At 37.1% G+C, this 25488-nt stretch overlaps 1 protein-coding gene across 1 annotated transcript; it reads right to left on the reverse strand.

The window, feature by feature from the left end:
* Positions 1–10856: 10856 nt before the first annotated feature.
* On the reverse strand, positions 10857–15821 carry LOC145159138 (BAG-associated GRAM protein 1-like). Its single transcript, XM_079078056.1, has 18 exons — positions 15384–15821; positions 14919–14969; positions 14719–14816; positions 14545–14620; positions 14329–14457; positions 14170–14216; positions 13789–13912; positions 13591–13707; positions 13478–13507; positions 13279–13378; positions 13089–13195; positions 12580–12714; positions 12385–12489; positions 12160–12306; positions 12011–12064; positions 11434–11497; positions 11277–11338; positions 10857–11046 (listed from the first exon to the last, which is right to left on the reverse strand). The coding sequence occupies exons 1-18, from the start codon at positions 15573–15575 to the stop codon at positions 10930–10932; spliced, it is 1755 nt and encodes a 584-aa protein (XP_078934182.1). The 5' UTR covers positions 15576–15821; the 3' UTR covers positions 10857–10929.
* Between the last annotated feature and the right edge of the window lie 9667 nt (positions 15822–25488).

Here is a 25488-nt window from a genome sequence, read left to right on the forward strand (position 1 = left end):
GATATCCAACGGTTGCGTCTTGCCGTGAAGCCTCTGGTGTTCGGCCTTGGCCTTCCTGCATGTTAAGCACCTCTCGACGTACCAGGCTACATCCCGCTTCATGCAGGGCCACCAGTAATCAGGACGGAGATCTCTATACATCTTCGTCGCCCCGGGATGGATGGAAAATTTGGATTTGTGCGCCTCCTGCATCAGGACTTGGCGCACATCACCCGTGTATGGAACCCACACTCTACGATGGAGTGTCAATAGCCCGCGACTATCATAGTCGAAGGAGGAAATCTGACCCACGATACGATCACTCTTCTGGTGTTCCTCCTTCATAGCCTCCTGCTGAGCCTCCCGAATCCGCTCCAGAAGTGGAGTCACTACTATCATCCTTAGGCAAATGTCTATGATCAGGGCAGCGAATGCCTTGCGGCTAATTGCATCGGCAACAATTGGCCTTCCCCGGGTGGTAAAGGATCTCGCAATCGTAATCCTTCACCACGTCCAACCACTGTCGCTGTCTCATGTTCATATTTGGCTGGTTCATCAAGTACCTCAAGCTCTTGTGATCCGTGTAAATGGTACAACAGACCCCATAGAGGTAGTGTCGCGAAATCTTGAGGGCGAAAACAACCGCCCCCAACTCTAGGTCATGCGCCGGGTAATTCGCCTTGTGAGGCTTCAACTGCCTCGAGGCGTAAGCGATGGCGTGCTCTCTCTGCATCAACACTGCGCCCAAACCTGAGATAGACGCGTCACAGTACACTACAAAATCCTCAACGCCCTCTGGCAGGGATAAGATCGGCGCCTCGTACAACTTCTTCCTCAAAGTCTCGAACGCTGCCTACTGCTCGGGCCCCCAGCGAAAGACAACAACCTTCTTCGTCAGTCTGGTCAAGGGTACCACTATCTTGGAGAAATCCTGAATGAATCTCCGATAATAGCCTGCTAAATCGAGGAATCTCTGAATCTCGGATGGAGACCTCGGAACCTCCCATCTCATCCTGGTCTCCACCTTGGCCGGATCGACCAAAATATCAATCTGGTTGACAAGGTGCCCCAGAAACTACACCTCGCGTAACCAGAACTCGCACTTGGAGAACTTTGCGTACAATCTCTCCTTCCTCAGGGTATCTAACACCTCTCGCAAGTGCCCCTCATGCTGCTCCTGGGTCTTGGAGTAGACCAGGATATTATCGATAAACACTATCACCGACCGGTCTAACATCGGCCTGCACACGCGGTTCATGAGGTCCATGAACACGGACGAGGCATTGGTGAGCCCGAAAGGCATCACCACAAACTTATAGTGCCCATATCGAGTTCGGAAGGCCGTCTTCTGCACATCCTCCTCCCTGACCCTCATCTGGTGGTATCATGAGCGTAGATCAATCTTGGAAAACCAAGACGCTCCCTGAAGCTGGTCAAATAGATCATCGATCCTTGAAAGTGGGTAACGGTTCTTCATCATTAGCTTGTTCAACTCCCGGTAGTCTATGCACATCCGGTGCAACCCATCCTTCTTTTTCACGAACAGGATCGGTGCACCCCATGGCGAGCTACTCGGCCGGATGAACCCCTTGTCTAACAGCTCTTGCAGCTGTGTAGATAACTCCTGCATCTCTAGTGGGGCCAATCGATATGCTGACTTGGCTATGGGAGCTGCACCGGGAACCAGATCGATCCGAAACTCCACCTGCCTCTCCAGAGGCACCCCGGGTAGATCCTCCGGAAATACATCCGGGTACTCACGAATAACTGGTATCTCATCAATCGTCGCTCTATCCTGCTCCCGTGTATCCATAACGTAAGCGACAAACCCCGAGCAACCCTAATGGAGATAACGCCTAGCCCTAGCAGCCGAACATAAAACGGGGTCGCGCTGAGCTCTCTCTCCCTGGACCACCAACTCTCCCCACTTGGGGTCCGCACACATAGATGCTGGTGCTCGTAATCAATCACTGCCCTATTGGAGCTCAACCAATCCATCCCTACTATGACTTTGTTCCCGCCCAGAGGGATGGGAACTAAGTCGATAGTGTAGCACTCATCGTACATCCTCAAAACACAACCTCGATGAACCCTCGATGCCTGAACGGACCGTTCATCTGCAATCTCCACCTCTAGTGGGTAGTCTAACATGCTCGAAGACTCAGAAAACTTCTTGATGAGAGCAAGAGATACGAAAGATCGGGTGGCCCCCGAGTCAAATAACACCCAAACAGGAATATCGTTCACGAGGAACGATCCTAAAACAAGACATATAAAAATGTAAGTACTGTCATAACGAAAAATAAGAGTTAAGGGAAAGAAACGTACCTGTCACCACATCTGGTGCGGCCCGCGCCTCCTCGGCGATCAACTGGAAGGCTCGGCTCCTCACCACTGGAGCGTCCGTCTTGCCATGCCGACCATCTGTGATCCGCAGGGTCGCTGGAGTCGGCGCCACCACTGGCGCCCCTGATGCTAAGCTCGGACAGTGGGCCTTCCTGTGGCCCTTCTGATTGCAATGGAAGCAAATCAGATCTGATGTCGGAATGGTAGGAGCGGGAGCGGTACAATCCTTGCTAAAGTGCCTGGTCTTGCCGCACTTGTAGCAGCCTGAGCTCCCCAACCTACAAGCTCCCTCATGTGGCTTGCCGCATTTCCCACAGCGGCCCCGGACCTGATGTCCCTTCGACCTCGAGTCGAATCCCTTGGGTTTCTTCGCAGAAACCCCTCCTGTCTGCCCAGACTCCGCCTTCCTCTTCCCTATATGCTCCATATCAATCTCCTTCTCACGTGCCCTGACTATCATGTCGTCCAGTGTCGGGCACGCCGAGTAACTAACAAACTCCCTGATCTTCGATCTTAGCATACCGTGGTATCGAGTCTTATTCATCTCCTCATCAGCTGCGTACTAGGGCACCAACAAAGTCCTCTCCCTAAATTTGGCGGTGATCTCCGCCACAGTCTCAGTCGTCTGTCTCATGTCCAGGAACTCTGTGGCTAACTACTGAATCTCCACCGTGGGCGCAAACTCGGCTCGGAATCGGGTCACGAAATTCGGCCAGGTCATGCTCGTAATGGTTGGGCCTCCCAATGCGTAACTGACCTCCTCCCACTAGTCCCTAGCTCGATCCCTCAAACACCCTGCGGCAAACCTGACCTTCGACCCTCAGGGCAGAAGCTGGTCATATGAGCACACTCGATATCCGCTATCCATCGTCTGGCTGCAATGGGGTCTTTCACCCCATAGAAGTCTGGTGCTCCGCATCCCCTGAAATTCTTGAAGGAGAGCGTACGAGTCCCCGACTGGCCAGGTGCCATGTCACTCCTGAATTCCCTAAGGCGCTCCTCAATCAGCTCGGTGATACCCTCCTTGATCGACCCAAAAATCATCGGGGTTGACTCAAGGATGCCTCTCGTAATCTCGGATGCAATGAACTCGCACAATCCCTCATCAATCGGCTCGGAAATCGTACCCGAAACAGACCCAGATCCTGAACCCCCTGCTCCATGACGTGTCATCACCATTTTGAAACAAACCACACAATCGTCAGAGTCATACATAATATCGAGAGACCTCACGCACACTACAAGTTCCCTGGTTTAATCTCAGTTCTCCTTGACTCGAGTACGGATCCTCTGCTTTCAGTAGTACGGGTCCATACTACCTTCCACATCTATCCGTACTTTCCTCAAGGATTGCCTTGACTTCACCATGTCCCTTTCACTATTACTGCTATCCACACTAATCTCATCCTAGGCTTGCCCTAGGGTAATCTCCGACCCACTCTCCGCCATCAGCTGCATAAGAAGTCCCTGTTATCTCTCCCTAACTAGTTCGTGAATACCATTACATATTACTGAGACCAAATAATTCTTCGAATGAGAGGTCTCTCCTACAACGGTTGGACTCAAACAAGAGCTGCACAATAGGGCTAAACCTAACCTTCTGAAATTATTTAGTCATCGCAATATGTAACTTAGTGTATTCGGTTACTAGTTAGTTAGGGATAACTAGAACTCCTAATAGCACAAAGCAAGCAGCATTCGAGCATTGAGTAACCAAAACCAAGCATATCCTAATCAGGCCATCGTATCACTAACTAATCGGTACTAGCATGCAGTTCAAGAGACACATACAGCAGGCATACAAGCCATCCTTCCTAGATCCTTAGCCTTAATCTAGCATGCAATTATCATACACATACAGTAGGCATACAATGCATCCTTCCTAGATCCTTAGCCCTAATCTAGCATGCAATTCTCATAATCATAACATATATCATAACAAACATGTATGGTATCTTGGGGAAAACTTACTTGAGCTCGGCCGATTGCACGCATCACACTCCTTGTTCTTTATCTAAAACCTTTATTTTAATTATAGAAAAATTATTTTTCTTGTAAAAATCTCTCAAACCCTCGATTTGAGTCCAGACACCCCGAAGGTGTGTCTGAATCCCACAAACCAATGCTCTGATACCAACTTGTAACACCCTTAAAAATACAACCCGAAAATTTCATTTTTAAGTTTAACAATCATAAAGTAAACCATTTCATTTTTCCCAAAACCATGAAAACATAAAATAGTCTAGTTGTGCAATCCACGATACATATAAAATCATCATCAGAGTCAAAATCCCAAAATCACTAATGCGGAAAATCATGGTGTGATGCGATGCGATCAAGCCAACCCTTTCCCCTTCGAGCTGGAAGTACCTGAAACCAAAACTGAAAACCGTAAGCACGAAGCTTAGTGAGTTTCCCCCATTATACCACATACAAATCATAAACATACTGTTAAGCATATCTGGGTGCCCGACCTACCCTATACCTGGGTGCTCAACCTACCCATGTCAGACATACCGGGGTGTCCGACCTACCCCTGTCAGGCATACCTGTGTGCCCGGCCTACCCATCAGTTTTATTCCAACTGATTACGGGGTCTATTTCACCCCTACCACTACCACTACCACATAAATCATGTATATCACACATAAGCATCAATCAATACATATCGCCTTAATAATTATCACAAACACAATTATTAAGTCATACCAATACTAGTGGGTCAGCATTGGTGCCTTCGACCCACAGTTTATACGAAGGGAGACTCACCTCACTGTGTATGCCGAAATCTTACTCCTCGGCTGGCTCGTAACTGCTCTCCCTAAAGCATAGTAAATTCCCTAGTCAATCATTGGGTCCAAATATAACTCCCTTATGGCCCAAACTTCTAATTCATGTCCCAAGGTAAGGTTTCCGAACCCTTGGCCTATTGGGCCTCTTTCTTCCAAGGCCCAACTCATAATTAAATTAAAGCCCAACTCCATCCATTTAAGTTTCAAGGCCCAATAAGGCCCAATACCATATATCCTAGGTCTAGGCCCAGAAGCCTTACTCCACAGTGGGTCATGAGGCCCAACTGTTTCTGGCCCAGCATCCTAAGGCCCAAAGTACTCATTTATCCATTCTGCATGCGCGTACGCCCAACGTACGCTGGTCTTGACCACTTCAGGGAGGTTGACCCAGTACGCGCAACGTACCAGGGGTATGCCCAGCCTACTGGCCAGTTTCCTTAGAACTCCTTTTGTGACTTAATCCATTAAGTCCTTACGTCCAAAACATAGATCCAGGTCCTTTAAGACGTCCTAAACCATAAAGTTACAAACTTTATGTCTTTGTATGCATGGATGGGGGTTAAGACATGATTTACGTCCTTAACACACTTTGTGACCATCTAACACTTTCATGGTTGTGGCTTAACCATCAAGGCCCGATTTTTATGACTCTAAATGCTTCCAAGAGCTCAAAAGGACAGCTCTTATGGGCTGGAACTACCAGAACACAAGAAATCTCAACTATGGAGTCAAAATGTCGCATAAAACACCCCGAAACTACAAGTAAGCATGCAATGGTCAAGTTTGAAGCTTGATACCTCAAATGAATCAGAAAAGGTGCCAAGCTCCTGGATCTACAAGCCCTTCTCATGTTCTTTCTCCTTCTTCTAACTTCCTCTTCTTCAAAACCACCAAAAATCACCCAAAAGTGCACCAAATTAGCTCACAAAGCATGCAAGAGGTCTAGGATTTGATTTCTACTCTTTAGGGACAGTGGAGGTTGAGGGAATGAGGTTTGGGACGGAGTTAATGTCTTTATATATGGTGCAAACCCTAAATTTAGGGTTTGCAACTGGACAGGTTACGTCCAACATACGCCTGGGTACGCCCAACGTGCGCAAGGCTTCCCTTGCTTCACGCCTCGAAATTGTACGTCGTGCGTACACTATGTACGCCCAGCGTACGGTCTTTCTCACAATTACCATATATTATACTTAATTAAATCGAAGGGAAATACCTGGTGACTCGGATGTTACAGAGCATCAGGCAAGGATGGCATGCCAAGTCTTGACGTCTGGACCTTGCTAATGGACCATACATTAACGGGTATGATTGACCATCCTCTCCAACTTGAGGGGATACTAGTGTAATAACCATTTTATTGAGTTTGACTTTAGTTGACTATTATTACCGTTAGAAATGTAACTATAGTTAATTGTGATGGTTAGTGGTTAGCTAGAGGGTGGTTAGCTAATACTCTCTTTTGTATATATGTTTGTACAGTTAATCTTTTCCAAGTAATGAAAAATTATTCCAGTCTTCATTTTCAAAACGATTAACACATGTAATGACTCCAAGGCACGCGGTATAGCCTCATGTTCATAGCAGGGATTAATAGGTGAGCGGAAACTGTCCAGAAACCCTCGTTCGGAAAGTTTCCTTTAAAAAAAGTTGAAATGGGACGAGTTATTTCTTATGATGTGGGTATTTACGTCTTTTACACATACATGAGATTAAGAACGACTCTCAACCTCCAATTTCTTAGGTAGCACAGAAAAAACATTTTTTTTTGTTTTATTGACACCAATCTAAATCTCAATCCACTACAATAGCAATACAACATGTTTTGTCATGTCATTACCTATATAAGGTTAGGATTGTACCTCACTGATGGCACCAAACTTTATCTTAGATTGCATTATGCACCATTTTTTAAAATGTACACCTGTTTATTCAACCAAAAGCGAAAAGTGTGAGGGTATAAATGGTATTTTAATGACCGTTTTCTTTCATGAATATAGTGTAACACCCGGAATCTTGAGGAGCAACTGCAAGGAATGAATCACATTTTGAGGACTGGACATGACGTGTTTGAGAAACCAACACGGCGTGTCTAGTTAAGGAAAAGCGTGGTTCTCATTAAGGTCAACACGACGTGTTGGTGTCTAAACACGACGTGTTGGAAGCTGGGAAGGAAACCCTAATTTTTAGGATGTTGCACCCTATATAATCTATTTAAGCCCCAAGGGTTGGTCTCCATACCAGCCACCATTGACACTAAAACCCTAAAATCGATCCCTAAGTCTCTTGGTGGTGTTTTTGAGCTAGTAAGAAGCTTTTGGTGCTTATTTTTGGGCTTTATGAAGGAAGAGGAGATCTTGAAGTTGTCTTGATTGGTGGATTGGCTTTGGATCCAGAATCATCATATTGTGGGAAAGCTTTATGAGGTATCAAGTTTGCATCTTGAATTTTAGATGTATAGATCTCTTCATTTTGTGCCTTGTTGCGATTTTGATCCTTTTTTGGGTTGGTGAGAGTGTGAAGTCGTTTAAGGGCTTGTTATTCTAGATCTGAGTTTTTTTTGTCCATTTGAGCATAAAGGTGCAATTTTTATGAGATTTATGGTGTCATGCATGCATTAAGTCAATTATTAAGTCCCTTTTAAGCTTAAGAGCTTCATTTAGACATGCATAAACGTTAAGTTGGCAACTTTACGTGGTTTTCCAGCTCAAGGAAGTCAGATATGTGCTTTAGGCTATGTCTTTATGGATAGAGTGCTTATTGGTTAAGCCCTTGCTATCAAGCCTTTTTGGTTGGGTTTGGACCCTTTTTGGTAGTCCCTATGGGTAAAGATGGAAACTTTACCCTTTTAAGTCTCATTTTGGTCTAGATATGAGCTTTGGAGCTCTTGGAATCGGAGAATGTAGCTTAATGTATTAAGCTGAGGAAACGCAGGCAAACACGATATGTTTGCAAGCCAACACGTCGTGTTGGCTGGAGTTTTTCCGATTATCTGGATGATGGAAGAGCACGGCGTGTTTGGTCAACATGGACTATTGACCTTGACTTTGACCAGAAGTTTGACCAGGGTGACCATGGGTTATTTTTGGGCCTTGGGTGTTTATGTGGAGATTGGACCTTTGGATTGTTTAATGGGGCCTTGGTTTTGGGCCAAGTTATGAAAAGGGTAAAAATGTCTTTTACCCTGGTTTGAACACTTTGTATGAGTCAGATCCGATTATTGATGGATGGTTAACTTGTGATTGATAGCGCGGGGATTCTTGCGGGCCAGCAGCCAAAGATTCTTTCTGTGAGATTCGGCAGTGCGAGGTGAGTTTCCTCACTGTATTTAGCGGGTCGAAGGAACCAATGCCGACCCATGGTTTGTTATGCTTAGTATGCTTGTTGTCTGCATGACTCTTGCATGTGTTATGTGTTTATGTTTACTGAGCGGGGCTCGATGTCGGGCGGGCCTGATGAGTATATTGTATGCTAGTTACCTGTATGTGTTCTTATGATTACCGGGTACAACCCGATGCCGGTGGGTCCTGATGACCATTCTGTATGCTATGTATCTTCGTGATTATTACATATGTTATGTATTGATGTGTTTATATGTTTATATGTTCATATTTTTTATGTATGTTGGGCGGGGCCCGACGACATACATATCTGTATACCGAGCGGGGCTCGATGTCGGGCGGGGGCCATTATGTGTTTATTCGTGTATGTATGGTACGTGGTAGTTTGGGGAACTCACTAAGCTTTGTGCTTACATTTTTCAGTTTATGTTTCAGGTACTTCGATTTTCAAATGAAAGAGCTCGGAATGATTGCAGAGTACACACCACATGTTTCTGTATTCTGTGATCTACTCCGATTTGATGATGTTTTGATAAATCTTGACTACCTTGACTTTATGAGAATGATATGTATTAACGATTTATTAATCTAAAAACGAAAATTTTATTTTATTATTTTTGGGACGTTTCATATAGAAGGGTACTTACCAACTTTAACATCAATAGAACATGTGGATTCGGATGTAGTAACCCTAGACCATCTACAATGCACCTGCTAATTTCCATAATATAAACATTTCTACATACAAACACAACCTAAAAACTGAACTAAAGTATAATTACATTTTTGGTCACTATGTATAGCTATTTTTTCAATTTTGTTCTCAAAAACTTTGTCTTGCAATTTGGTTCTTATTTAAGGTTTTTTGTTACATTTTTGGTCAAAAACTGTTCCAAGTAAAATGACTATATTTTTGGAACAAAAATAGTATATTACTTGAAACTGAGACCACGTATGTTACAACTTACAAGAACCTCACACGAGGACAAAAGTTGCAAGATAAAACTTTTTGGGATTAAAATTGTAAAATTTAGCTATACTCAAGGACTAAAATTGTAAAAACATACCTTTTATTTATTTTTTGAGATTCTTAATGGAATCTAATGTTGCTTAATGGGTGTGTTTTATCAAGGATTTGTATGGTAAGGATGGTGGGTTTGGTTTAGGAGAGGTAACCACAAACACAATTAGATCCTCTTATCAACTCCATGATAAAGGCTTTCACTTGGAGGATTTTTGATAGGATGATGCTTTCACTAGTTTTGGGATGATGTTTGACATGACAATAGGACTTTTAAAACTATGTTTCTTAGAGTTTATGCTTTGGAAACAAATAGATCATCTACTATCAAAGATGATATGGCATAAGGGTGTGGTTGAATTGCTTGTGTAGGAACCCTATAGGTGGAGCTTAAAATTTGCAATGGGAAGATGTGATCATGTGGAAGATGTGGCGAGTAACACATTGACCAATGTTGTGGTGACTTGGTAAGACATATGAAAGATGTGGTGAGTAACTCATTAACCTATATTCAAATCATGACACTATTTAGTCCATGTGGCCATGGAGGATCATATATAGTGACTCCAGGTCATGAGGCATAACCTTATATCCACAACGAGCGATTAGTCGGTATGCAAAAGCTGACTCAAAACCCCTCGTTTGGAACGTTTCATTGCAAAAAATTTGAAATGGAAGGAGTTAAGCTGATTCTTGATTCTATTATTTTTCTGATAAAAAAAAAACTTAAATGAGATTGGGGGTTTATTGGTGGTCACGATTCTACCAATGTTTAGTATGTTAAAATGAATATATTGGATTGGCGGATTCACTTAGATAGGTTGCTTACTTTGGATAATCTTTACAAGAGAGGTATCGACGTTGGTTCCCTCCTTTGTCCTTTATGTGTTATTTTTCTAGAAAAATTGGAAACAAGTCACTTCATTGTAGTGGGGAAACAACTCACTTCATTGTAGTGGCCTAGTGGGGCCTTGACTTTCCCCAATATCCAAACTATCAATAATGTGTTCTCATTTATATCAATGTTGTCGCATCCCAAATGAAAGGGCTAGATGTCATTGTTCTTACGACTTTGTGAATTCTTCATAGATATCACAATACCACTTTATGCCGGCCCTACAAACCGAAGAAAGCTTTTAACTTTGAAAATCATATTTTTTTGATTTACAATAAAAGTTTGAAATTAAAGTTGAATATGGTTGGATGACTTCAAAATTCCATTATTGCTTTGTACTCTTTGTAATGTTTAATTCTTAACTTATTAATATGTTCAATTATAGTTTATACCTAATGATCCAAATAGCTAAACAAAAAAACTTAGTAAAAAAAACAAGTAAAGGGTCGAAAGTTTTTTTTTTTTTTTTAAATATATTGAAATACTTGTAATCTTCTATATCGTTTTCTTGCTAAAAAGTTAACTTATTATCTTAACAACACAAGTTTTCGATGGTTATGCATTTTCGATAGTTGAAACAGAAGAAACAACACTCGCAATCTCATTAATAACTGTGTTGGAGCTAATACATGAACGAGCCACTTCTAGCATCAATTCCACCTCTTTCTTATACTGCAAAAGTTCACAATTATCTAGATTAATTCAAATTCTTATAATTAAGTTTCTAGAGCTATTTTTAATGACGTGGGTATTTACGTCTTTTACACAGACATGAGATTAAGAACAAGTCTCAACCCCCACCTTCTTACGTAGGACATCAATCTTAATCTCAGTCCACTGCAATAGCTGTACAACATGTTTTGTCATGTCATGTCAATTCATATGTAAGGTTAGAATTGTACCTCACTGATAGCACCCGATTTTATCTTAGATTGCATTACGCACCATTTCTTAAAATGCACACCTGTTTATTCAACCAAAAGCGAAAGCATAAGGGTATAATTGGTATTTAATAATTTAAATGACCATTTTCTTTCATGAATGTAGAAGGGTACTTACCAACTTTAACATCAATAGAGCACGTGGATTCGGATGTAGTCACCATAGTCCATCTACAGTGCACCTGTTGATTTCCATATTATAAACATTTCTCCATACAAACAAACACAACCTAAATACTAAAAGTAGAGTAAATTACAATTTTGGTCCCTAGGTATAGCTATTTTTTCAACTTTTGTATCAAAAAGTTTTCTTTTGCAATTTTGTTCCTTGTTTGAGGTTTTTGTACCATTTTTGGTCCCTGTTCCAAGTAAAATGACTATATTTTTGGGACCAAAATTACAAAAATCAGCTATACTAATGGTCCAAAAATATCCATTTTACTTGGAATAGAGACCAAAACCGTTACAAAACATCAAATAAGGACCAAAATTGCAAGAGAAAACTTTTTGGGACCAAAAGTCGTCATTTTACATGGAACAAGTACCAAAGACATTACAAGAACCTCAAATAAGGACCAAGCTTGCAAGAGAACTTTTTGGGTCCAAAATTGTAAAATTCAGCTATACTTAAGGACCCAAAATGTAATTTAATCTTAAAATTTAAATCATCATGACAAATAATGTCAAAAACATACCTCAAAATAAGATCCAAATGGAACATCATGTGCCTGTTGCACAGTTTCAAACACCTAAAAAGAACAAAGTTAAAAAGCAATCAATACAAAAAGTGAAAATAACAAAAATACAATAATTTAAAGATGTCAAAAAAAAAAAAAAAAATCACCAGAGATTTTCTATCAGCGGACAGCAAGGCGTGTTGCCACTCTGTCATGGATGTGTCTGGCGGACACATAGGACTATTACAGAGGCACCTAAACGTAATTTCTCTCACTTGACCATCATATTCATCAGCAGAATGCCACTGGCCAATCTACATAACCAAATAAAAAAATAATAAATAATAACATAAAAACTATAAATTAATAATTAAAAAAAGTGTGATGCTTACATTAAGATTTGTATCCTTACGCGCTGCACGATATTCACTTGTGAAATTTGAACCATCACTTAATAACAAGTCAAGAAATTGTTCAGCAGTACTTGGAAAAACATCCTGAGTAATTAAATATTAAAAGTTACCAATAAATTTAATCAAATTAGGCGATAAAAAAAGATAAAGAGTAATGAATAGTTATTTCCATACAGTATATATGCCAGTGAGAACATCCTCTTGAACAAAAGGCTGGTGTTTGTTCGGCACACTTTCTTCTAGAACCTTCACTGGTTTTTTACGATTTAAAGAGCTACTACTTGCTCGTAATTCTGACTGTTGTTGCTCCTGTACATCGTGGATTCATGTCAATTATGTTGGGAAAAATTATTGATAACTGAACACAAGAATATACATGGAAACTCCAAAACCAAAGAATAAATTATTCACTATATGATAAATTGTTACAATCACATATACTGAACACAAGAATATACGTGGAAACTCCAAAACCAGAGGAAAAATTATTCACTATATGATAAATTGTTACAATCACATATACTAAACACAAGAATATATGTGGAAACTCCAAAACCAGAGAAAAAAATTATTCACTATATGATAAATTGTTACAATCACATATACTGATAACAGATCTTAATAAATTAAACTATATTTACTTTGGAACAACAAATAAAACATAATGAATTATAAAGGGATACCTTCTTCTCAGCTTCTACCATTGCATGGTAATTCTTTGCTGTACGTTGTAAAATTTTTATTGCATGATTTCTATTCCAAAATGATGCAAACATATATCTAACTCTACCTGTAAATTTGAAAAAAATATATATTGAGTGATGGAAATGACGGAAATACCCCTATATGTGGTTTATTGAATTTGAAGCTAACCATCTGGACTCCGTAAAGGAGGGACGCCATGTCCACCTGCACCCATGCGAAGAACTATCGTTACCGCTGGATTAATGACTGCATGTTGACTCCTTCGTATCTGCAACAAAGGGCATTTTCGTCATTTTTGTCATTTTAGTCACAAGCTTCAATATTATATATTACAATTGAAACATACAAAAGACAATAGACTACAAACCTCATCTATATCTCCAAAAGGAATAATGACCTGTGAAAGGGCAAAAACATAAAGTCAATGCATCTTTTCATTGGTCAACTCTTTGATAATGATGTTTTAATTAATTAATTAACCTTCATTTGTTTGGAGAAAACATTAGAGTGGAAGCAGATATGCCAAGCTGAAACATACATACGACCATGATACAAGAATGATCTTTCCATTGCACATGAATAGCTGTGTTGAACAATCTGAAACATAAATTTAATTTTTATATCAGAATCAGATTATTTTATAAGTTAAATTAAAATTAAAAGTTAAAAGAACTTTGCCTCATCTGGTAGAAGATCAAATATCGTCTGTAAGGGTCCAGGCTTTTGATGTACAACTATTGGCCCTTGTTTATATACTGAAACTCGTCTTCTAGGGTTAGCTCCAGCATAGCCCTTCAAACCCCTAAAAAACAGTTTAATTAGACTAAATTACCATTTTACCCTTAACTGTCATCAAAAATATTTACGAGTTGTCTCTTTTTTTACTCATTAAGTTATATATGATAAAATAAATCATGCATGCATAAGGTCTGTTTCTTTTCTAGACTGAATATACCATGTGAATGAAACTAAATGACCATTTTACCCTTACGTTAAGTGCTTAACCCATTAAGACAAAAAACAGCTCCTTAGTGTAAAAAAATTGAAGCAAAATGGTACCTGGAACTGCCCGAGGAGTGTTTAATTGTTCTAATATGGAGACAAACCTGACAAAAAAAGCAATGTTTTTTAACAGTTTTGGTTAATTACTTTAAAAGGTTGACCAATGAAAAGATGAATTGACCAAAATAGAAAAGGAAATAAAACAAAATTACAAACCTGCCCTGGAGAACTACTCAAAGGGTGCCATACTGCACCAGTATGCCCTTCGTTTTCAACAGGAATAGTTACAGAACCAAGAACAGTACTTTTCCAAATTATATCCCAATCATATATTGACACATTGATCTGTCAAAAAATGAGTAATGATTAAAAAATTTTATAAAAAAAAAAAAAGCTACTAAAACTATTTGTGTGGATAACAGTTAATCTTACCTTTACAGGAAGTTCATCCACAGAAAAATTGAATTCTTCTCCCCACATTGGATTTCTTGAACCAGGAACCATTGAGCTGCAGATTAACATGAGTAAAAATCACCATATCTATCAGACAGAAGCAACCAATAAGATTCTTAATGGAAATTAACTAAATCTTGCTATAATTTTTACCTAAATCGCTTTTCTGTACCACAAGTGATGATTGCATAAGGATCTGACATGCCATTCAGGTTAGCACCAATAAGATTCTTAGCTGCTAACAGTTCCACCTTCAAAACACAACATATGATGCTACAAATCAGCAAGAACAGCTTAAATAAAAAAGCATTTTATATATATATATATATATATATATATATATATATATATACCTTGATTATATAAGCAGAGCTGCCATTAGAGTCACCCTTCTGTTGATCTATCTACAAAAATAAGTGTAGAAGTGCTTGTCATACAAATGAACAAGCACCTGTGAAACAGATGATAAGTAAAGTAAAATTGAACAAACCTATCAGTTGTTAACTTCTAATTTGATATTGATTTTGTTAAAAATGTAAGCAACGAACTTGAAAGTTGCCATACATTTTAGTGAAGCTCTAGAAATCGATTCAATTACATAGATAACATCATGTTAAACTATCGGTTATTCTTGGAAAAAGAAGTATGATTATCATTCAGGTTGTAAATCCTCGAAAAAAAGCTTTAGACAGCACAATCCACACGGTTACTCACGAACTTGATGCAAATTAGGGTAACTATCGCAAATGATGACATTAGAAATTACATAAAGTCAGAGGATATAATCGCGATAATCGTTGGGAACTAAGATCAGTCACCTTTTCTTTGTCATCTACGACATCACCGGAAGCAAGAGAGGAGTTATCAAACTGGGACCGATCACTCGCGCCGATGAAACCGCCGTCGGTGAAGAACCAGTAAGCTGCAATTACAAAGCACGCGGCGGCGACGGTTACTTGGACCTCCCACCATGAAGGTAGCAAAAACTCAATTGCGGTTTCCGTGTTCATTTAGAGAGAGATGTATCGTGTATCATGTATATGTATATGTATCAAGATTGCTGAAGGTAATTGAGATCATGGTACGAGAATTTTACAGAGGATCACTGTCGACTGATTTTCCTTTGGACATAATGGAGGACATCAAATTGAAAGGGATAGATGAAGAAGACGGGTAAATTGTGATTTTGGTTCTTGATTCGTTATTTTGGAAGTGTCGGAAGCAAAACACGAAAATGAGGGGAGAAAATATCGGTTACATCCGATTTGGTTTTTAGTTTTTACCAAGTAAGAAAGATTTTTTTAAAACCATTGGGAAATATTTGGAAAAGTTTTTGGAAATTTTTTTTAAAAACCTTATATTTTAACTTTTTGAATAAAAAATAAAAAAACTGACTAATTTATTCGGTTTAACCCGTTGAACTTTCAGTAGGCCATGTGACCAAATTGTTAATTTTTAAAAAATAATGAGTTTTTCTGCAGATTTCGTCAAAATTTGTATATAATATATAAACGTATTTTTTTTCGTATTTATATCTATTTTTACGTTAACTTTTTATATGTATAAGCTTATGTATTTTTATGTATTTTAAATGTATAAACGTATTACTTTACATATTTACAAGTATTTTTTAACCATATTACATATTTTTTATGTATTTTTATGTGCTATTTTTTATGTATTACATATCTATATGTATTTTTACGTATTTATGTATTTTTTAAGTTTTTTATATAGATGTTTATTTATTTTTAATGTATAAACCTATTTTTTTACGTATTTATATGTATTTTTAAGTATTTTACATATTTTTTTATGTATTTTATGTGTTTTTTATGTATTACGTATTTATATGTATTTTTACGTACTTATGTATTTTTTTAAAGTTTTCTATATATATGTTTATATATTTTTTTAGTGTTTTAAATATATAAACATATATTTTTACGTATTTGTATGTATTTTTAAGTATTTTACATATGTTTTGTGTATTTTTATGTGCTTTTTATTTATTACATATTTATATGTATTTTTACGTATTTATGTATTTTATTTATTTTTTTGTTTTTTATATAAATGTTTTTGTATTTTAATGTATTTTAAATTTATAACCGTATTATTTTTATGTATTTATGTATTTTTTTTTACTTCAAGTCGTCTTCAGTCTTCACCATTTCAATTAATTCGCACAGCTTCTTCGAATATGTTTAGATGGTTTTACTACATACCCACATATTTTAAGTTTTTCCTATTCGATGTTTAATTTCAAGATAAGCAAATGAGAAAAGCTTAAAATATGTGGGTATGCAGGAAAACTATCTAGTCATACTCGAAGAAGCTGTATAGATTGGATGAAATAGTGAAAACGACTTGAAGTAAAAAATACATAAATACGTAAAAAAATACAGTTATACATTTAAAATACATAAACATCTGTATAAAAAAAACTTTAAAAAAATACATAAATGCGTAATACATAAAAAACAGATAGAAATACATATGTAAAATACTTAAAAATACATATAAATATGAAAAAAAATATGTTTATACATTTAAAATACATAAATATCTATATAAAAAAGCTTAAAAAATAGATAAATATGTAATACACAAAAAATAACATATAAAAACAAATAAAAAAATATGTAAAATAGATATAAATACGTAATACATAAAAATAGGTAAAAAAATGTAAATTGCTAAAAAATACATATAAATATGTAAAAAAACACGTTTATACATTTAAAATACATAAATATGTACATATAAAAACTTTAAAAAAAATATATAAATACGTTAAAATAGATATAAATACGTAAAAAATACGTTTATACATTATATACAAGGTTTGACGAAATTTGTAGAAAAGTCTCATTTTTTTGGAAATATTAACGATTTGGTCTTATGGCCTGCTAAACAGGTCAAAATGGACTAAAGTGGATAAATTAATCGGTTTCTTGAGCTTTTCTATTCAAAAAGTTAAAAAGTCAGGACTTTTCTGTTCAAAAAATAAAATTTAGAACTTTATTAAAAAATTTCCCAAAATATTGGGACTTTTATGGAGAACCCAATCTTCAATAATTAATAGTTTGGTTTCAATTTTTTAACATATTTAGTTAATAATTCAATGGGTCAATCTGTCTGACCCGTCTAATTAAATTTGTTGAATTATAGTTGAAATGTCTAATCTCTTTACAACTTGTCAATTAGTTTGTATTTTTTAAATATTTTTTTTAACTTATATTTATTAAGTATTAGTATTTAATTGATTCTTTTTAATTTCTAAAAAAATATAGGTTAGTAATCAAATATATATAATGTTTTATGGCTGCAAACACTTACCTTTTGTTTGTGTTATAAACTTAAGACTTATGATTGTGTTCTTTTCAAACTTCACAATTATTTGAGTTTTTTAGTGTCAGGGAAATATGACCTAAAAATGCATAAAAGAACAAAAGTAGAAACTGTTTATTGAGGTTTGAGTTTAACACAATATCCTTAAAACAAATTCGTTTTACATGAGTGTTTGTTTCCCAGAATATAACAATAGAAATCAATTCTTCTAGATTGGCCGAACCCTCACTTGGCCGGAATTTACCTTGGTTGCAGCAAGAGGTGGAAGACGAAGCATTAGTGTAGGAGAGGAAGAGAAGATTTTTGTTTCATTCGATGTATCTTAATCAGTAACCAGATGCCTCTATTTATACTCGGAATAATAGAGGTCTAAAACGTAACTCATGAAGAATTAAATAGCCCAATTTAATTAAGAAATCAAATCTGAAATCTAATTATTAATGACCCTTAATTCGGGTTTGTAACTAAAAGAAAATAATTGCAAAAAGGTCATTGAATTTTTCTAGTCGACCGGTGGTGCATTCGTACCTGCAGGACGCACACTCCCACACAATTTCAGTGAACCGAAGCCAAACAGGCTCACATTTTGCACCCCCTGCATGTGCGCGCAAGAGAGAGCCTTAGTTCTATAAGTGTTACAAAGCTAACAAGTCTTTGTAGTTATAAACACATTTTCTTTCATACTCCTACCAATGTGGGATGAGTTAAAAACCACTTAACTAATTTATTATTCTCTTCTAACTACCTTACTTTGACAAGTAATTTCTCATTCATTTTTAATACGTTTTGGATGTGATATATCAAAACGAAGGTAACACGAAGGAGAACACGAATATACAATCATTTTTCTGTTTTGATTATATTTAAAGTCTGAAATTTGTGCTAAAAAATGGGGAAAACCTAATTTTAGAAGTTAGTAAAACTAACTTTCCAACAATTCCCCACATTAATGAAAATTGCTTCAAAATTTCAAGCTGCTTAGGTAAATATAGCAGTTAAATCATACATATGACAGGTAGGTGTTACCCTTTGAACCTTCCCTTAAGATACATATTTATTTTACTAACAAACCAGTACACTCGATGTCCTTGAATTGTTCTTCCACGTGTGTAAATAATCAATACATATCTCACATGATTCTCCATGGCCTACTTAGGTTCTCATTTATGTGTCTGTTATGGTCATGGACACTTTCCTGGTTTTGTAAGAGCTCTTAGGAATTTTCCCATCCAATTCCCTTTGAAGCGACCCTACTTCACTCTCACATAGGTGATTCTATCATAATCATTAAAATCTAAAGGTCGAAGATTTCTAACTTGTCATTAACCACTATAAGCTTAACATGCATCATTGTTTGTTTATAGGAATGGGTTGAGGTTGGTCCTCATAGTGATTCACATATGTTATATGTAAGTAGGTTGTCCCATTAAACCTAGATCTTGGGATCTCCAGTCAACTAGGTTGGGTTTTCCTTCGCAATAACTTATTCGTTCATGGGTTTTAATCCTATTCCTCTTGACGACTTTGCAACTAACTCCCTGTTTAACCCTTTGGTTAGCAGATCCAGAATGTTATCCTTGGACCTTATGTAGTCGATTAAGATAACTGCATTTGAGAGTAGTTGTCGAATGGTGTTGTGCCTTCGACAGATATGTTGAGACTTACCATTATACATAACACTTTTGTGTCCGTCCAATTGCCGATTAACTATCACAATGGATTGAGATTGCCACTGGTTTAGGCCATTCCGATATATTTCTAGAAATTATCGTAGCCAGTCAGCTTCTTCTCCACTCTTATCAAGTGCTATAAACTCAGATTCCATTGTGGATCTAGCTATAACTGTTTGTTTTGAAGATTTCAATGATATAGCTCCACCTCCAAGTGTAAACAGAAACCCGTTGGTTGACTTGGAATCTTTAATGTTAGATATACAATTTGCATCACTATACCCTTCTATCACCTCGAGATATCTTATATAGTGCAACCCAAAATTGCGAGTATACCTCAAATATTGTAATACTCTCTTAATACTCTTCCAATGTTCTTCACTTGGATTATTGGTATATATACTTAGTCTGCTATTGAAAAAGCTAAGTTAGGACTGGTACAACTCATAAGGTACATCAGAATACCAATAATTCTTGCATAATCCACTTGTGCAACTCCTTCACCTCTATGATTACTTAGATGGAGACTTGTATAAATTGGTGTCCTAGCCACATTTGTATCACCATAGTTGAACTTCTCAAGAATTTTGTCCACATAATGGGTTTGACTTAAAGTAAGTCTAATTTTTGTCCTTGTGATCTTCACACCAAGTATCACATCGGCCAAACCCATACCTTTCTTGTCAAATATTGACTTTACCATGTTCTTAGTTGATTGAACCATTTTATCATTTCTACCAACAATAAGCATATCATCAACATAAAAGCACAGGATAACATAACCCTTACTTGTGTTTTTAACATAAACACACTTGTCACATTCGTTAATCTTGTATCCACTTTCCAACATCACATGGTTAAACTTATGATGTCATTGTTTTGGGGCTTGTTTCAACCCATATAATGACTTTACTAGTTTGCAAACCTTCTATTCTTGTCTTGAGGCAATATACCCTTCTGTTTGTTCCATGTAGATTTCTTCTTCTAAATCCCCATTCAGACTAGTTGTTTTTGATGGATATTAGTGACAAAAGCCATAACAAGCCTGGTAATATTATTATAAATAGCATTGTCCTTTTGGGTTACACGCAAGAACAAAATAAAGCATAATTGAAAAGATATTTATGTGAGGGACTTGTTTTGTTAATTAATTAATAGTTTACTTAATTAATTAGAAGATAATGGAATATAGAATATTCTAGAATGATTTGAATTCCATAGATAATAATTATTATATTTGGTAATTATCTTTAGGGTTTAAAATCACCTCCATATATAAAGAGGGCTCCAAATCCGGTTTTGACACTTGTGAAAAATACCTTTCAGCTATCAAAGTTCGGTACCCTAAAAAACCTAAATAATCCCGAAGTACAGTTCCCACGATGTGGCACTTTGATCACCATGTCGTGTCCGGTCATAGAATTGAGTTTTCAATTCAGTTTGCAGCTCACAGTTCGAGGATTGCTTAGATCTGCTTCTACTTTGTTTCTTGGGTGCGATTTCAGAAGATGAACTCTCCGTTGGGTTGTCTAGTCCATTTAATTGGCTCGTCAAAAGAAAAAACCTAGTAAGAAAGCAAAGGTATGATTCTATTCTAGTATGTCTTATAAGTGGCATGGATTGTTGAGTTAGATCTATTGTTTCAAGTCTATTTGATCAGATTTGTTTTCGCTGCCATGTTTTTGGTCTTTGACTAGGCTCGAAACCCAACAGTTACAACATCCATTTGATGTACTTCAAGATTTCTTATAGAAGAAAATGCAAGTACCAATCTAATAGATGTAATACATGTGAAAGGAGAATACGTATCAAATAATCAAGGCCACTTTTATGTCTATAACCTTTTATTACTAGTCGTGCCTTGTACTTGTCAATGGATCTATATGCTTTCATTTTCTACTTGAAAGTCCATTTGTAGCCTAGTGTTTTGCAACCTTGAGGTAAATCCACTAGCTCCCATGTATGGTTTTTCAAGATGGAATCCATTTCGCTTTTAATTGCCTCTTTCCATTGAGTTCCTTCAGAAGAGGTGACTGCCTCTTTGAAAGTTTGAGGCTCTCTTTCAACAATGTAAGTGTAGAAATCATCTCCAAATGACTTTTCTACTCGTTCCCTTTTACTTCGATGGGGCTCCATTTCTTCTTCTATTTCTTCTTCATGAGAGGGTTCATTGTGCTTGACTATTTTTGGAGCACTTGTCTCAGCCTTAGCAAGACATGGAAACACATTCTCAAAGAACGATGCGTTTCTTGACTTCATTATTGTGCCTTTGTAAATTTCTGGTATTTTTGAGTCATGCACAAGAAACCGCTTAGCACTACTATTTTGTGCATAGACAATAGATATGCAATCAATATTTTGGGGTCCTTTCTTGACCACCTTGGGTGCAGGTACCCTGACCTTTGCAAGACACCCTCACACTCGAAGTTATTTGTAGGATGGTTTTATACTCGACCATAACTCATATGGTGTTTTATCCGATTTCTTTCGCGGTGCCTTATTTAAAAGGTAGGTAGTTGACAATACAACTTCCCATACATTGAAGGTGGCAACCCAGAACTTAACAACATGGCATTCATCATTTCCTTTAAGGTACGATTTTTCCTTTTCGTGATGTCATTCTATTGTGGTGGATAAGGTGCAGTAAGCTCATGTATTATACCTTGATTTGCAAATTTCTCAAATGTTGATACATAATCACCTCCACGATCACTTCTTAGTACTTTATTAATCTTGTTGAGTTGATTCTCAACTTCACTTTTATACACTTTAAACATCTCTATAGCCTCATATCTACTTTTAAGTAAATATACATAGCATAATTTAGTGCAATCTTCAATAAAAGTGATAAAATACTTATTTCTACCCTTAGATGGATTTGATTTCATGTCACACATATCTGTGTGAATTAATCCAAATGGTTCAGTTGTCATTTGAATGGACTTAAATGATGGCCATGTTAATTTCGATTCAACACAAATGTTGCAATTGTATTTTGAGTCAATGTAAAAGTGTGGCATGTGCTCGAGTTTAATTAAACATCAAAGAATATAGCATGCCAAATATTTCAAGACTCAAGCAAGTAAGTAGAAGAGTTATTCATTTCATTATCATTGTCATTTGGCTTAAGAGCCATTACACACAATTTGAACATACACCTATCAATATACCCCTTACCCACATACACACCATTTTTGTTTAACACAAATTTATCTGACTCAAACACCAATCGAAAACCATGATTGTTTAACAACCAACCCAACACAAGATTCTTACGAATATCAGGTATATACAATAGTTCATTCAGTTTCAGCTCTCTTCCTGACGTCATCTTCAACACAATCTTCCCAACACTTTGGATATCCGAAGTTGTCGAGTTTCCCATAGACATTTTATCACCATTGTCCACAACCTTGAATTTTCTAAACCATTCTCTATTCGAGCAAACATGACGGGTAGCTCCCATATCAATCCATCATTCATTAGAGTTGGCATCCATAGAGTTCATTTCAGAAATCATAGCCACTCTGGGTGGTGTCATGTTTGCAACTATTTATACACTAAAATGTAAGTGTTTAGAATTTTAATTTCCAAAAAATATTTCTACCTCTTGCTTGGACAGAAATAAACAGAATTCAAAATATATATAGTTCAACAATTTTGAAACTTGATTTCTAATGCAGGAATATAAAAATTTTGATGCAAAAATTCTAAAACTTGATTTCTGATGTAGAAAATTGATGCATAAATTATGAAACTTGATTTCTAATGCTGAAATACATAAAATTTGATGTAGAAATTGTAAAACTTGATTTTTGATGTAGAAAACTGATGAGAAATTCTGGAACTTGATTGCTGGTATAGAAAACTAATGCAAAACTTTTGAAATAGAATCTGATTTTTAAATTGTGAAGAAAACTATTGCTTAAATTCTGATTTCTGAAATAGATTTGAAATTCTGAAGCAAATGTGATGCTTAAATTTTGATTTCTAAAATTTGTGTAACACCCGTTTTCAAGATTGTTTTAGCTTAAGACTTAACATGGTCAAAATGGAGTTTTTGAGAAAACTTGATGCCACGGCATGGCGCAAGGATGCCCACGACGTGGCATGATATAAATGATCACGTCCCCTTGATCAGTCACATGATGTGGCGAGAGAAGGGTCACGACGTGGCGACTGTTTTGGCCCAAGGCTATAATTTTAGGGTTTCCTCCGTATTTAAGCCTTTAACCTCATATTTAGGGCATCATTTCTTGTCTCCATCACCCTCAAGAACCTTGAAGCAAACCCTATTACCATCTTCTCCATTTGTTAGCTTATTTTTGGTTATTTGGTGCATTTGGAAGGAAGAAGAAGGCCCTTGTGGTATTGAAAACCTCTTGGCAAGCTTAGAGATTCCATTTGAGCAATTGTTGGACCATTGTAAGTGTTCAAGATCCAAGCTTTATGTTGCATGCTCCTAGATCTAGGCTCCTTGTCCCTTTTTCTTAATGTTGTAGGAGTTTGGAGGAATAGATTCCATAAAGTTGGCAACTTTATGGATCCTTGAGGTCCTTTTGGGGTTATATGTTTCATATCTAGAGTTCTATGGTCTATTTTCTCATGCATAAGTTTGAGTTCATTTCTTCCATATTTTTTACCTAGTTTGGAAGAGACATGCATGTCCATAAAGCACCGTTTTTTATGATGATTTAAGTGTAAAAAATCATTCTGGAAGTTATGGATTTGTGGCTTTGGTGACTAAGTGCATAATGATTGAGTTCATGCCTTAAGTTGTCATTAAGGACCTAGGTTTAGAGATCTTAGCTTATTGGGATGTCTTAATGGATAAAGTTGAAAACTTCATCCATCAAGACCTTAGGAATGACTAGATCTGAGCTTTGGAGCTTTGGAGTGGAAGGAAAACAGCTTAATTCATTAAGATGTTGAGACCCATTTTCCACGACGTGGCATTTTGGCCGCCACGACGTGACGACTTGGGGGATGCTTAACTACTTTTTCTTATTTGGCCACGACGTGGCCAATGGGAGGCCAGAGCATGGAGACTCGCTGAAGTTGAATTTGACCGTTAACTTTTGACCTTGGTTAACTTTTGGTCAAATGGATAGTTTTAGAAGGTGGAATAAGGGTTACCTTGTGTGGTTTATTAGGAGGTGTATAACACCAGATCATTGGCTGTGGCAGCTGTTAGTCGTTGACTACGTCTGCGAGGTGAGTCTTATCACTATACTATATAGGATGCTAGTTGTCTTTGTGATACTTTCATGGAAGACCAAGGTGTGTCCTTTAGCATATGTATGAAAGACTAGGGTTTGACTGTTGGCAAATTATATGAAAGACCAGGAAGTGGCTCTTGGAAATTGTATGCAAGACCAGAGTCTGGCCCCCGACAGTTATATATAGGGTGTTAGTTGTCTTTTTTGATGCTCGCATGGAAGAATAGGATGTAGTTCTTGGCACTTGTATGTAAGAACAAGGTTTGGTCTCTGGCATGGCAAGGAAAGACCATGATTTGACTCATGGCTGATAGTGAAAGTAAGACTATGGTCTGGCCCATAAAATTCCCTATCCTATGTATGGTATGTGGTATTTTGGGGAAATCACTAAGCTTTGTGCTTACGATTTTGTGGTTTAAATATATTCAGGTACTTCCAGTTCCAAAGGGAAGGGGCCGACTTGACTGCACAACATTCCCCGATGGCTTTTTCCACACTGTTTATTATTGTTTTACTCTGATGTTTGAAAGATACATTTTACTATGAATGGTTTTGGAATAAATGTTTGCTGGATTTGAGGTCTAAAAATTGAAAATTTTATTGGTATTTTTGGGAAGTTACAATCTGATATAAAATTCTGAAGCAAATCTAATGCTTTCTGATTTCTGATATCTGATATG

Source organism: Lactuca virosa, chromosome 1 (genome assembly GCF_052849685.1).
Source record: "Lactuca virosa cultivar CGN04683 chromosome 1, Lactuca_virosa_CGN04683_v6, whole genome shotgun sequence".
NCBI lineage: Eukaryota > Viridiplantae > Streptophyta > Magnoliopsida > Asterales > Asteraceae > Lactuca > Lactuca virosa.

What these genes read in the sequence shown, in the direction of transcription:
- LOC145159138 (XM_079078056.1), bottom strand. Translation starts at nt 15,575, where the DNA reads ATGAACACGGAAACCGCAATTGAGTTTTTGCTACCTTCATGGTGGGAG. An exon ending in TGGATGAACTTCCTGTAAAG is followed by an intron (nt 14,458 to 14,544) that starts GTAAGATTAACT and finishes ATTTTTTGACAG; the next exon opens with ATCAATGTGTCAATATATGA. An exon ending in TGAGTAGTTCTCCAGGGCAG is followed by an intron (nt 14,217 to 14,328) that starts GTTTGTAATTTT and finishes TTTTTTTGTCAG; the next exon opens with GTTTGTCTCCATATTAGAAC.